We start from the raw sequence: 14,588 nt of genomic DNA on the forward strand, positions 1-14,588 counted from the left end.
TGTGCTTTGTCTTCAGGAGGAAAAGGAAGGGAAAGGGGGCCAAAGGTAGGGCTAGGTCTGGTGGTCGAACACCCCAGAAAGGATCAAAACATCAGGGTAAAGCTGCTCCACCAAGTCCCACCACCTGCTCTGCTCTGACAAAGCTGCCAACCACAGAGGACAACCAAAGAAAACAGGCAGATGAACCTGACGGAGTGCCCCCTTCAACTAATGAAGGGACAGCGGACACGAGGAAAAGAAGTGCAGGTATGAGGGGAATGTTAATGCATGAGCATTAGATCCTGTAAGTCCTAAAATACCTCATAGCATATTTTCTCTAACTTTTATATCCCTCAACAGAGAAAGAAGCCGAACCTTTGCCTGTCTGCAATGGCCAATCAGGCACATCCTTACTAAACCACTCTAATGAGGAGGCAGGGTCAGGAGAGACATGTCCGGATCAAATACATGCTGTAACATCTAAAGTGCCTCCCCTGCTGAAGGAACTGGACACAGAGCTCCTGCAGTCAGGGAAGCTGATGTTGACAGGCAAGTTTATTTTTCCTATGCTCATAGATGTGTGGCTCAGTTGTTGTTGTTGTTTGTTGTTGTCTGTTGTTGTCCAGCACACATAGGTGGGTTAGTAGGTCTTAAGTGCTAACCGCCCAATTATCAACATTCTGCACCAACATTGTTCTTTTCAGAGCATAAATCAGTCAGATATGAACATATGTACATGAAGCAAATACACTTAGATGTGGTGTTACTTGAAATATCATGGGATACCAATAACTCCAATGTTTATTGTGGATAAACATCCATAAATCCATTGGCAAAAAACACACATTATAATTCCATTACTGTCTTATGACCAGGTTTGAAAATTCTGTGGTATTAAAAATTATCCTGTCATTTATATCTTTACATTTTATGATTACAGTGCAAACAGGAACTGCTGACTGCTAGTTTGGCATCTAATTTCATGGTGCAAATTTGATAAAATGTAAACAAATATATGCTACAAAACAGAACCAATGTAGCAGACTAGTTGTACTCTTGTTAGACCTTTCTCTCAACCTTGTCTCTCAGACCTTGACCTGATGCTTATTGACCACAGGTACAGTGGACAGGCTGGGACGCGCTCTGGTTGTCACGGAGATGGACGGATCAGAGGAGAGCTTCTCTGAGGAGGAGATGGCCCGGGTCTTGGCCTGCTACCACAGAATCACTCGGTAAGTCTGCGTTCTTCCCACTCCAGCCAGACATTAAATCCAGAGATATATTTCAGTAATAGGTTTCTATATATCACCAGGGAATTAAGGCTTTCAAATTTTGCACACCTTACAATGCACATTATCCTCTTCCATACCAACTGTTGTCCTCTGCTTTCACACTCTCTGTACTTGCATATTTTAAAATCTATGAATAGCTGGTTCTCTGATGTTTATATTTGGACTTGTGCCACTTGTTTCTTGTCATGCCGCTCATTTCCAAAGCTATTCCGCCAAAGGTGCTTCATAATTATGTTTGACTTGACTTGGTTTATGCTAACATTGCCAAATGCAGCAAAAGGTGGAACTAAGAATAGGCAGCATGTGCAAGTAAGCGGGAAAAAAACAGAGACTGATTCCAAGTCAATTAACAAATTTCTTTGAGCTTGCCCATTTGCTTAGCACAATCTCCAGTCATCTGTTGCTCACAGAAAGTTTGGGTAGAAATTATGTCAAGTTTAATTTATTTTAAATATCAATAACCCCCTAACTGTCTCCTAGAAAGTACTATAACTGGTATACATCTTATGATTTAATTTCTGAAGAGTAGACACCATTCGTCTTTATTTTTTAACATTGCACGTGTCTCATTTTAATAACCTTCTTTATTAACTACCGCTCCTGTTTAAACCCTACATTCACCCCTCATCTCTCCATCCATCCTCATCAGGCCTGCAGCCAAAGAAAAGGGTCTCACAGTATTAATGGACTGCAGACGCGCTCCACCCTCCACCCTCGGCTTCTCTGCTCTTAAATTGTTCCAGGTGAGACCGAGAAGAAATGTTATTTAGCCAAATGTGCTAAATGTTTGCTTTTGTTGCTCTAATTTGCCTGCAGATGTGATGAAGTAGCTCAAACCCATGTGTTTCTGAGTGTGTTTTTGTGTGTTCCAGGTGTTGGTTCCTGGCGGCCTTGGATCCGTTCTGGTTTTAGTGGAAGAGCAGCAGGAGTCCCTTTCTCATAATGTAGAAGGAGCCGAGGTGACCTCATGCAAATCTCATGTTTACGGTTTATGATACAACGCACACACACACACACACACACACACACACACACTAAAAAGAGTTGTTCATTTCCTATTGGTTCAGTTAGTTTTATTTCTTTTACTTGCACGTCTAAGCTTTAAAACACAGGTTGCACACCCACAAGAAACTTAATAAGTACTAATAAAAAATATGTTAAAATCCCAGTGATGAAGTGTGCAAACATTAGCAACATGTTCCTAAACCTCCATTCGCCATCATAACCGCAGTGATAACCGCTCACATATGAAATGCTAAATATTCAAAAGTGAATAACATTTCACACTCCATGCTTTGTTTGCGTCCCTTGCAATAATGTGATGAATGTCAAATGCACTTAGCTGGATCGCGCATTCACGTCGGGCTTGAATCTAAATGAACCTTATTTCCATACGTTTGGCACACGGAGTTTGTAAAATAGCTCTTATTTTACAGCTTTATTCAGCTCATTGCTTTGCATTGATCAGCAGAGATCTTTCTCACACACACGCATGAGAACTCTTTTCTTGCCATGTGGTTTGGATTTCAACTTGGCAGCTTTAGAAGAACTTTGCATGTTAAAGGGAAACACCGCCCTAAAAGATGTTAACAGCTGTTGGTGCTGCAGCGCACATTCCTCAGTCCATTTTGTTGTTTGGTGGAAATTATTTTTATTATCGCTAATATATTAAAAAAAGGGAGATGATTCAAGTATAGAGAACATGATTTTGTTTTAAGGAAGCTGAGAATAAGCCCTCAGAATCAGGAAGGGATCTATTGCCATGAATGCAAAATATAAACATCTTATTTAAGTCTAAGTTAAATAAAGATCTACAGTATATTGCACAGACTAGATAACAGTTTAAATGCTCAAGGCTACAGCACGATCTTCTTATAAGTTGCATTATTGGCCAACTTTTTAAAAATATATGTTCCTTTTCTTACCGTTTGTTGCTGTCATTTTCTTTTCCTGCCCTTATCTTCTGTTATCCTCTCCTGTGCTGTCCAGATCCACATGGTGCGAGGAACAGGGGTCCTTCAGCAATATGTTGACAAGCAACAGCTGCCCAAAGAGATGGACGGAGACTTCACCCACTGTCACTCAGACTGGCTGGCCTTCAGACTAGTGAGAATCTGCTGCTGTTTGTCTGATTCAATAAAATCATATCCTTTCCTCTTAATTGCCCCCCTATATCTCTACATAGTTTTTGTTCTAACCACTAAACTGAAGCAGACTGGTATATTGACCTGAGCATGCCTTTAAAGGGTCTTGAGGAATCTGATTGGGAAATGATCACTTCAGGCATTTTTAAAGATTAAAATCTTTGCAAAATCATTCATATTTATTTAATTTGTATGAATTTAGACCATTCTAACACAGAGTGCTTGTTGCAGCCCTGCAGTCTGAGTCTTCTATAGATATATATACAGAAGGAGAACAGTGTCAATTTTATTGTGAAAATCTGCCATTTGTTTAATTTTTCTGTTCTAGCACATTACAAGTTGTCATTACTGTTGAGTTTTGTGTACCTCAAGGTTAAAATATTCCCACGAAGGTGAGGGAGTAGAGTGGGAGAAGGAGAAGTTTGGAGAGGAGGAGTGACAGATAGGAGGATGTTGGCTGGAAAGGGCAATTGTTCGGTGGTGGTCGATGATTTTAAAGATTCCTGATGAACTGGCTGTGGAGGATAAATCAAGCAAAGTTGGTCTGAGAAGAAGCTTAAGGGCTCTTAATGGCTTTCCCCCCAGACAGTTTATGTTGCTTTATCTAAATAAATGAAAACATTTTCCTGTCCTCTGCACGTTCTCCGACCTCTCTCATGAAAAGAAAACTAAGAAGGCATTTCATGGAATATTTATAAACTAACCTATGTCTGCTTTACTTACTATTTGTGTCTTGTCTTAATTTAATGGAACAAGTAAAATGCCAATCCCAAAGTCAATCATTCCACTGTTACTTCCCCCTTTAGAGTCTGGAGAGTCTGACAGAGCGTTGTGAGAGTGCCCTTACACTCCTCGGAGAAGCACTGCAGGCTATGGAGACCGAGCCAATGCCAAACAACATCAAGGTACAGTTCTAACATTGCGTGCTTTTTTTTCAGTGTATCAGTAATTTGATGACATGACATTGTTATGTAGCTGACAGGGAATTCTCCACAGACACAATAAAAAGCACACTGTTCTTCTTCAGGCTGTTCCTCTGAGCATTGACAAACACAGACAACTGATGGCGAGCGTCCTGGCCGACCAACGCTTAACTGAACCACAGCAAAGGGGCGGGGCCTGGCTCGCGGGACTGACCAATAGTGCAACTGGACTGGCACACAAGTCAGCAGACTGCAGGTAGGAGCCAATACAGTGTGCCGATGTGCTGCAATAGTAGCGAGTGGCACAATGACTATTATCCCCCACACTGCCACATTTTTATTCATATTATTCAAATTCATAATTGTATCAAAATGTGTGTAATGATCGGGAATGGTGTGCTATGACTTAAATAAGAGATTCGTGCCATTTTCACGATATCAGCAAAAAACGATAATGGGAACTCTTCAGAAAATCGCTTAAAGGCCCAGTGTGTGACACGTTTAGTTGTTCATTATCAAAATCAGTGCCCATTTACAAAATTGTCCTTTTCATGAATATTTACCACCACCATCAATTCCAAGTATTCCTATTGGCTTGAAATTTTACATTTTCATTTGCATGAACTGGGGTAGACTCCCCATGTTCATGCGCCATCTTGAAATACTCTAGCCGGTAAGGGACTTACAGGATATACTGCTCCGGCTTTTGCGTTTTCGCTGTCACATGATAAACTCACAGCTGCTGCTAACCTGCTAATGGGTATGCTTGCTTAACGGCCCCGGCAAGTTTGAAGAAGGAAACGTGGAGGACCACAAGTATTCAAAATCCGAATATCCAGGAACACGAGTCTTCTTCTTCGCCCAGAAAAAGAAGAAGGATATTGCATCTTAGTCAGTTGGATCCCCCACTCTGAGTCTGTACATTCTATCCAAAACTTGAAAGATGTGGAGCCTTTTAAAGTCTGAATAGAGTTTCTCCTCCTGTCATGGAGACTCTTTACTGTAGGCTGTGTCAAACAGCAGATTTACTGTTAGCCAGTGTTATTTGGACCAAGTAGTAGGCATGCTGTCAAAATGTCTTGCTGACTTTTTTTAGTTTCTTATACTGTACTAGAAATACGATGCTTTTGTGACCCCTTCTGTTATCAAATTTTCTGTTTTGTGTCCTTTTTGCCCTTTTTTCAAAAACACTGAAAATTACCACCGCCAGTGAACCTATCTCCAAACAATGAATTGATCCATATCATGAAAATAAGTGGAATAAAGTGTATAATATTATTCATTATATACACTGCTATACTGTATTAACAGATAGAAGACTACACTACACATTATTTAGAGTATCAACGTGTGTATCTGCATATACTTAATCTTGTTATGATGCTAATGAGGCTATACTGCTAGAATATACTTTAGACACAGGCCTATGAAAGTAGGACTATTTTAAATACAAAGATGTCATGACAAATTATTAAAATTGGGCAAATACTCAGAAGTGCAGACAAGATGTACACAAGCAGCTTGTTCCCGAGGGGCAGAGAAGGGATCTGCATGGCCTTTGCCTTTTCCAGTTGTTGTATTTGATTGAAGGATTTTTTTGTTGTTGCCATAGGTTGAAAATACTCTGCATCGTGAAAACAGAGTTGTTTCAGAGTTGCCAGAGGAGAAAGGGAATGTGAACTAAACATCAAATGGGAGACAGAGCAATGCAGCTTGTTTGTGCCCGACTGGAGCTTAAAGATGATCTAAAGACTGCTGTAGTTGTAGCTCTTGTTCTCATCCAGTAATGAGTTTTGGCTCAGTCTGCACAAAAATGAGGCCAAATATAAGTATAGGCTGATTGCTGAATGCTTTTCTTTTGCTTGACAGTTGGTCTGCAAGGTGTTGTTGTTTTTCATAATTACATAATTTCTACCAGCCCAAACTGTGTGATCCTTGGCGATGATTGACTGATGACCGATTTTAGAATAGAAATAAAGCTAAAAAACTTGCTCTTGCTCATGAGTGATTGCTTAGTGAGTTTATTTTAACTTTTGTCCCATCAGGGCTGCTCTTGCAGCGACCTCTAAACTCTACGACAGCGTGGATGACGCCCTCCATCGGCTCGTCCGATTGTCCAACCAGAGAGGTCGGGACCTGGAAGCTCTGGGACGACTAGCGGGGCTGGTGGACAAACTGGAAAAGGTGTGCCTGATGGAGGACGAGTGTGGTTATGTTCTCAATTCACAAACCTAGCAGACTGTTTTGCAGCCAGCTCTCATGTCTCCTGTATCTCGTGAAAGAAACTATTATATAAACCAGCTGTTGTGGGCATAGGCGTAATTTGGGGGGGGGGGGGGGGGGTTACAAACCCCTTGCAATAATCAGATCTGGGCTGGACTTTTTTTTTAATACGTTTTTGATACTTTTCCTAAATTTTTCCGCCCATTTTCTGACATTTGTTAGTTTTTCAACATTTTTTTTCAGTCTTCAGTCCCTTTTTATCTCTTGAGATGTTAGCATTTTTTTTAAAGTTTTTTTTTTTCTACAAGTTTTTTTCAAGGTTTTTGTCTCTTTTTAAGGTCACTTTTCTCAAAACATTCAGACATTTCTCAGGACTTCCCTAGATAGTTAGAGATATTAACCCCGCTGAAGTTACGTCGTTGATTGTAGGATTTTAGATTAAAGTCAGTGTTTTAAGCATCATTGCACTAAACACACAGGCTTTTCACTGCTTTAACTTTGCCTGTCCTCCCTCCTCTCTACCGTTCCCACCAGGGATTGGATGGAAACTCCCTGATTTGCTGTTTTGTGTTTACTCTAAGATACACTTCTTATCACTTTACTCCCTGGTCTTGCTGACCCACAACACAACAAGACAGATACAACATGTACAATGCAACACAGTATACTGGGACAAAAAAAGGATGTGATGACTATCTTCTCTCTCACCCCTGTATCTTTCCACTTCATGTAAAATCCTACACTCCTCTGCCGTGTTTCACTTCCCTTGTGTCTCTGTTTGTCCTCCGACTAGAGTGAATGTCCTGTGTCCTCCTCTCACCCCTCTCCCTATCTCACTTATACCCCAGTGTGATAAGGAGATTGAGCAAGTGCAGTCACAGCTGGAAGACTACAAGGACCCTCCTCTGTCCCTCAGCAGACTCTCGCTCAAACAGCAGAAATTCAAGACGTTCAGAGAAACAGCCAATGTGAGTGTTGCTCTTCATTTCTTGGTACAGTATTTGTTTAAAAAAAAAGCCTTTTGTATGGCAAACATGTGTTTGTATACCTAACACATAGTATATAAGAGAGTATGCTATTTCAATGTACTTTGCTCACAATCACAGCATGATTCTTAAAATAAAAGCCACAATGTTCTGGATTTCAATCGTCTCTGACTTTGGCGCCATTCGGAGGTGGAATCAAGAATGACATGTAGACACATAGACTGCACCAATATTCACCAGGACTGTCTCTCCTTAAAATGTTAACCCATCAGAAGACTTTTTGAGACTATAAGATGACATAAAACTAAAAGTTGGGTGTGTACACACTTTCAAACCAGTTTCATATTTAAAGCGCCCATTTTCAGGTTCATAATTGTATTTTGAAGTTGTACCAGAATAGTTTTGCGTGGTTTCCGTTTCAAAAAACACCATATTTTTGTTGTACCGCACAATGCTGCAGATCCTCTTTTCACCCTGTGTGTTTAGGTCTCTGTTTTAGCTACAGAGTGAGACATCTCACTTATGTACTATCTTTGTTGGGAGTTGCACATGCTCAGTAGCCAGGTAAGATCAGCTAGTGACGTAGAAAGCCGTCAACAGCTCAACCGGAGACTGAAATCGGAGGACATTCAGAAAACCGGTATCTCACTCAAAACAGCATGGCTAGTTTTTTTCCCATGTTTGTATGCGTGTTGAAGCACCAGAGACACAAAATAACACCCCAAATCCCAGAAAAAGGGATTTTCTTTTTCATAATATGGGCACTTTAAGTAAAACACCGTACTGGACCGATATACTGAATTTTACCACTAGGTATCACACTTGGTGCAGGCTAACGTTAGTTGATATTTGCAAATTTTAGATAGATATTGATGTATAAATAATATTACTGAGTTTGTACTTGCACTACTGTTACTCGTTTTAGCTTGTACCATTATTCCCACGTGTGTTCAAAGTGGATGTTGTTTAGCAGATAATGCATACGATTTAACTAGAAATATCTTTTTAGTTGTTTTTTTTGTTAGGAAGTGTATTGCACATCTTACGTTCATTATGTTCTGGATTGATTTTTTTGTAGTTTTTAAGATGTCTGTTTGATTTTGAACTTGTTTTTATCCCTTCTGGAACAGAAACTAGCTCTCTATATGGAGCTGCTCCAATGTCTTAGAGGAGTTAATGGCTAAAAATGTAAAATGTAAACAGATGTGTTTTGAGCCCCCTTCAGTGGTATGTTTGGATCATTCTTGTGGATACAGACTAATGTACAAGTTTTGTGGGCATGTTCCCATCAGACGCAGCTATTATTCCATTCATGATTTTTCCAAAGTGTATCTTGTCAAGCCTCTACAGTAAACACTTTAGGGTTTTTCCAGGCAAAGACCTCACAGTGGATCTCCCTGAATCCTTTAGGAGCTGCACAGCGAGACTCTGTCAGTGCTCAGCAATTTGGAGGGCTGGTGCGAGTTGGACTGGGCGGGCCTAAGCGACGTCCAGATCCGACTTCCTCCGGTCAGGGAGAAACTGAGAGACATGTCTCACTGTCTGTCTGATTGCTGGACCACCCTGGATAACACACAGAGGCTGCTGTCCACATTGACCGAGGTAACGCAGCTAAAGGAATCCATCCGTTATACACACAGAAAGTATGATCACACATTGAAGGGCAAATAAGAGTCATCTTTTTTTCCTGTCTCATGTGCAGGCCACCCAGTGGTGTGAGGTGGTCTTCTCCACCTCCTCCTCCCCCTCTTCCTCTTCTTCCACCTTCCCTCTTGCCTCTCTCCCCCCGATTCCCCCGTCCCGTTTCCAGGACGCTCGCTCCTTAGCCATAGAGCTGGGTGGCGGGGCGCTCCTTGATCTCTGGACCCAGACGGTAGAGCGCTACCAGCGTACCGTAGCGCAGGTTAAACCTCGCTTCCTCCAGCCTGACAGGGCCCAGAATCAGGGCCAGGGGAGGCCAAAGACGCCATCTGCCACCAGCCTGTGGGACGTAATGGGTTCTGAGGGAGAGGGCGACTGGGGACTGGGAGCTGGAGGAGGCGAGGGGGGGCTGCAGTCCTGGGGATCTCTGGCATCGCTGTTCAGGCCGCAGACCTGCTCTACGCTGAAGATAGGAGAGGAGAAAGGGAATAAGAAAGAGGGAGCAGGGGGAGGGGGAGCAGGCGGTGCTGGAGGAGGGAAGTTCCTGCAGAATCTTCTGAATCCTGCAAAGAAGAGTGTGAGTTTGTGCTTCATTTTGAATTGATTATCTGTTGTGTCTGCTCATCCTCTTGTCATGTGAAGGGCCAAATTTGGAGGAAATGAGTAGTCCTTTAAGAAATCTAACCGTGTCTCTTAACTTTCAGCCCACAGAGGCCCCGCTCCCTCCAAAGCCCCCCAGGAAGCGCCACCCAAGCTTTGACCTCCAGGCTCTTCTGGTGCCCCGCAGAGGCACGCCTACCCCTAAATCTGAGTCCCCGGTGGGTGGGGCGAGCCGTAACTCCCCCATGTCCTGGCTGGGGAGACGGACGGCAGCTGACCCAGTGATTGCGACTAGCATGGCTGCAGCCATCCCTGGTTGGGGAGGAGGAGGAGGAGGAGGAGGAGGAGGAGGGGTGTTAATTCGAGGGGTGGAGGTCAGCAGCAAGGAGGTGGTGGACCACACTGGCTCGCCACGGCAACACGTGCTGCTAGGGAGGACTGAGAGGGAGACAGGGACAGACAGGGCCGGATCAACTGCACAGAGGTGTGTTTGTAACATTTGTCCTTCTTTTTCCCTTTTTTTTTTTTAAATTTCTATATAATGTCCTCCTTGTGTGTATTTTTCTGTGTAGGAACTTGAATATGAGAAAATTTGGCTGAGAGCTCCAAAACAAGACCAACATTATAAATTACATTAACAACCGGTCAGGATAATATGAAAGGGAGAAGTGATTTATCCTTGTTGGGACTTGACAAGCTTCCAGCTGAAGTCTGTTTTAGAAAGATGTTATCAGTCAGCATGCAATCTCAGATCATGTGTTCATTACTAACTGTTTGATCTCAGGCCATTGCTTATTGCTCTCTTCCCTCCCACTTCCTCTTCTCCTCTTTCTCCCACAGTTGTTTGCACTTTTGCAAATGTATTCATCCATTTTCTTGCACTCCTTAATCATTTCCTTGCTTGTCTCTTTCTCCCGCAGTAAGCTGTACCTGCTCTGGTGTAGGATGCTGAGTTCAGAGAGGCAGTACGTGGCCGTCCTGAAGGGGGTAGAGGAGACATACCTCCCCTTACTGGAGCTCTCAGACACCCCGGCCTCCATCAGGGGGAAGGTAGACACCCTCTTCCCCAACTGGGCCAGCCTCAGCACCTTTCACTCGCAGAACCTACTCCCGGCTATGGAGGGCGCTCTTTTGCAGAGCTTGTTGCAACAGGACTGCTTCAGCAAATACGTAAGTTCAGGAATGTAGGTACAAATCTGGGCTTTATTTATGTTTGTTCATCCATCACTAGCAGCTACTAGAACCCAGAATTGTGACTTGAAACCCCTCATCACAGGTTGCACAGATCCCCTGTTTAACAATCTGGTGGCCCTTCAGATTTATCCTTGGGTCCCTTGGGTGGTCCTGACCCCCAGGTTGGTTACCCGTCCCCAGAGTAAGAACTAAACAGGGGGAAGCAGCTTTCAGCTTTAATGCTCCACATATCTGGAACAAACAACTCTCAGTTCTTTTAATTCAAGGCTGATGACCTTTCTTTTTGATGTTGCCGTTCTCTAATTTCTTATATTGCACTATGAATTTTATTCTCGTATCTAATGTTTTTTTTAAAATTCTTTTTACGTTTTTATTTGTTTTTAATTGCTTTTTCATGTTTTATGTAAAGCACTTTGAATTGCCCTGTTGCTGTCATGTGCTATATAAATAAAATTGCCTTGCCTGTGCATTGCAGAGCCTTCTTAATTTTGAATGTACTGGTATTTAGAAAGCATTATCAAACTAAGTATAAGAATAACATTGTTAAAAATATTTTTTTTGTAGTCTTATTAAAATGTATGTTGACATGGCAGTTGAACGCATCACTTCTTTTAAGGAAGAATGACTTGTGTGGTACATAAATCTGTGATAGTATCTAGTTTTTTTTTATAAAAGGATGTGATTTTGACTTTACATTTACAGGAATTTTTACAAATAAAAGTTCAGATGAGCACTTTTCAAAACAGTATAGCTATGTGTTGTATGTATGTATAATTATGTTACTTGCAGTATAGTCATAATTTGCTTAATTGTTCAGAGATTAAAAGGAACTAAAACAAGTAGAATTGTCTTTACAAAACTTGTCCTACATTCTCTCGTTAATGTGGCTTTTGTCGACGTCTTTTTCTCACACAGCGGGAGCAGTTCCTGCAGTACTCCCACTACATCAGGAGTAAACCAGAACTGGACTCTCCGCTGGTCACACAGGCTGCCGACTTCTTTAAGGTAAGCGTCATCATCATTTAGCTGCGGTCCATCTCTCTAAAACATCCAACTTACTGTGCACACAGAGAGTTTAGCACTGTTTGAATCTGAGATCAAGAAGCTTGTCCTCCCGGCTTTTCTACTGTCACCTCATTTCAGTAAATACATTCGAAGTTAAGCCAAGACATGGCAGGCAAAAACAGTTTTTAATGTGTTGATTTTGAGATTTTGGGCTAATTTGTATTCCTATTAATATTCTGAGGGTCTTTTACAGAGGGATTGGTTCATATACCATCTATAGCAAGATTATAGAACATATTATACCTCAAAATGAAGCAAAATTAGATTTTTGGATGTATGAAGTGATAAGAGATTTCCAAAAAAAACTCAAAGTCAAAAACCTTTGACTCTAACATGCTAATACAAATGAAACAAAAAATAAACCTGGCTTTATCCAATGTTTAGATCTTTGAAAATCTATACACTTTTTTTTTTTAATAGATAATGCACCATATGCATGTTTGTAAGTAATTTGGGAGTAGGTAACTGGGAAAGTTTCAGGGTGAAATGTGCCTGTAGTAGTCTACCTTTTAAAAAAAAAAAAAAAAAAAAAAAAAAAGTTCCCTGTTTTCTCACTGATTATCACATTCCTGAGTCTACACATAATAAGAGTGTCAGGGTCATAACACTTTTATTTGGTTTATTTTCTTTTTTAGAAAATCTGTTAAAGCACAATGTGAGAACCTCATTATGAGTAAAGTTTGCACACATCACAAGCACAAAGCAATTAAAGTTGCTTTATTCAACGGTTGCTGCAATTAAAAATGAGTTGTGTGTATATATAGTAAAGCTAATTACATGTTTAATGTACACTAGAAAAGCCAATTAAAGGCGGATTATAGAGAAAGCAATTTGAGCTTGTAAGCTACAATTAACTAAAACTAATACATCGACGGCATCGTAAGATTACTAAGAGGACTTTACGACGAGAGATCTTATTCAAGTTGTCAAGTGTTTGATGAAGGAGCATTTCTAAGAAACCACCAGCAGGAGGCGGTGTGAGTTCAAGTTACATTCCACAGCAGCTTCAAAACACACTGTGGAATATGGCTCCTTGAAGGTTTACGGTTATTGTGATGGATGTGATGATGGTGATTGTTTTGGGGATGGCGGTGATGATTGTTATGAGGATGAAGACAGTCGACGGCACACGCGGTTTCTGTGTTCATTCGAAACCCAGAAGGACAACGGGATTTCACTAGGAAAGAAACAGATTGAGATGTCTTTATGGTTTTTACTGTGTTTGTATTTTTTTTCGACCAATAATGAGTGTAAAATCAGGTTGTTTTAAGATATATTGGCCAAAACTATAATGATCCTGACTACACACGTCTCATATGGTAACTGTAGCCGACCAAATGACATTTTTTAACCACAAATAGAGTGATTTTGGTTTGTTTTAGTTTTTTTACAAGGGTTTTAGTTTTTTCACAACATAATACATGTGTAATGTTTTATTTGTGTTGTGAAATAATCTTCTAATGTAAATAGCGTAATTTCTAACTATAAAAAAACTTTCACAGCTTTTACATTGCCATTACACATGTGTGTTTCACATGACATAACTTACTTCCACATGCACATTTTATTCATTTTACACAGCACATTTTTAAAAAAAGAAGACATTTTTACAAAAGATATAGAGGCCTATATAGTGTGTTCAATTTGCCAGACCCTAATCCGCAGCGCTGTGGAGGAAGGTCTGACAAAGCGAGACTAGATGGCAAAAATCAAGCACATTTCTCGCATCTGACCTCTGTCTGTTTTCTCTGCCTGTGCAATGCATTATGGTAAATAAATGTAGGTTTGTGAGCATATGTCGTAAACTACTTTATGGATTGCACTGTGGGGTAATTGGTTTGTGTTGTAAAAGGTATCTTATAGTCTGAATATGACGTTGAGACACCGTAAGAAACAACTCAGTGTAACTTTTCCTTTTCTTACAACTCCCCTTTTCTCTTCCCTGTCCTGCAGTCCAAACTCCCCCCAGCCTCCCCCCTCTCCCCCCTGTCTTTCCCTCACTGTCTTCAGGCTCCCACTCAGAGGCTGGAGCAGTACTGCGAGGCCTTAGAGGAGCTGGGAGGGATAAACCCCGCCTCCGACTCCGCCCTCTCCATCCTGAGACACGCCCAACAGCATGGCCAGGACCTCAGGGCCAGCGACCTCATCGGCGGATGTCCGGTGAGAATGCCTGTCCCAATTTATGACTGTGCAACTGTAAATCAAGTCACACTTTCTCTTCTAAGAGAGAAAGAAACTAACTCACCCTGATGAGGTCAGGCAGTTGGAAGAGATTGAATTTTGAACGCTTTTATTGCTTGAGTTAATACTGTTTTTTTTGTATGTTAAAAAGGGACTTTATTAGCATTTATTAGAATATAAAAAAGATACACATGCTTTTTAGGTTATATATGCTTGACTCCAAATGTATAGCCAGGAGCTCAATGGCATTTTCTCATTGCAGTTGCTCATCACAGTAAAACACAGTGATGACTATGTTCTTGCATGAGTGTGTGGGGAGAGTTGGTACAATCCAGGAAATTCAAAGCAAATAAAATAATG

At 41.2% G+C, this 14,588-nt stretch overlaps 1 protein-coding gene across 1 annotated transcript in view; it reads left to right on the forward strand.

The window, feature by feature from the left end:
- arhgef40 (Rho guanine nucleotide exchange factor (GEF) 40) overlaps positions 1-14,588 on the forward strand; it is a 42,066-nt gene that overhangs the window by 13,073 nt on the left and 14,405 nt on the right. Inside the window, exons 6-21 of the mRNA XM_032499340.1 lie at positions 17-246; positions 340-528; positions 1,097-1,211; positions 1,921-2,014; positions 2,144-2,230; positions 3,261-3,377; positions 4,222-4,320; positions 4,443-4,594; positions 6,384-6,522; positions 7,410-7,529; positions 8,958-9,149; positions 9,250-9,765; positions 9,893-10,272; positions 10,709-10,958; positions 11,898-11,987; positions 14,001-14,207. Of these exons, the coding sequence (XP_032355231.1) occupies positions 17-246; positions 340-528; positions 1,097-1,211; positions 1,921-2,014; positions 2,144-2,230; positions 3,261-3,377; positions 4,222-4,320; positions 4,443-4,594; positions 6,384-6,522; positions 7,410-7,529; positions 8,958-9,149; positions 9,250-9,765; positions 9,893-10,272; positions 10,709-10,958; positions 11,898-11,987; positions 14,001-14,207 (2,977 nt within the window). The remainder of the gene's footprint in view (positions 1-16; positions 247-339; positions 529-1,096; positions 1,212-1,920; positions 2,015-2,143; positions 2,231-3,260; positions 3,378-4,221; positions 4,321-4,442; positions 4,595-6,383; positions 6,523-7,409; positions 7,530-8,957; positions 9,150-9,249; positions 9,766-9,892; positions 10,273-10,708; positions 10,959-11,897; positions 11,988-14,000; positions 14,208-14,588) is intronic.

The sequence above is a fragment of the Etheostoma spectabile genome, chromosome 19 (assembly GCF_008692095.1).
Source record: "Etheostoma spectabile isolate EspeVRDwgs_2016 chromosome 19, UIUC_Espe_1.0, whole genome shotgun sequence".
NCBI lineage: Eukaryota > Metazoa > Chordata > Actinopteri > Perciformes > Percidae > Etheostoma > Etheostoma spectabile.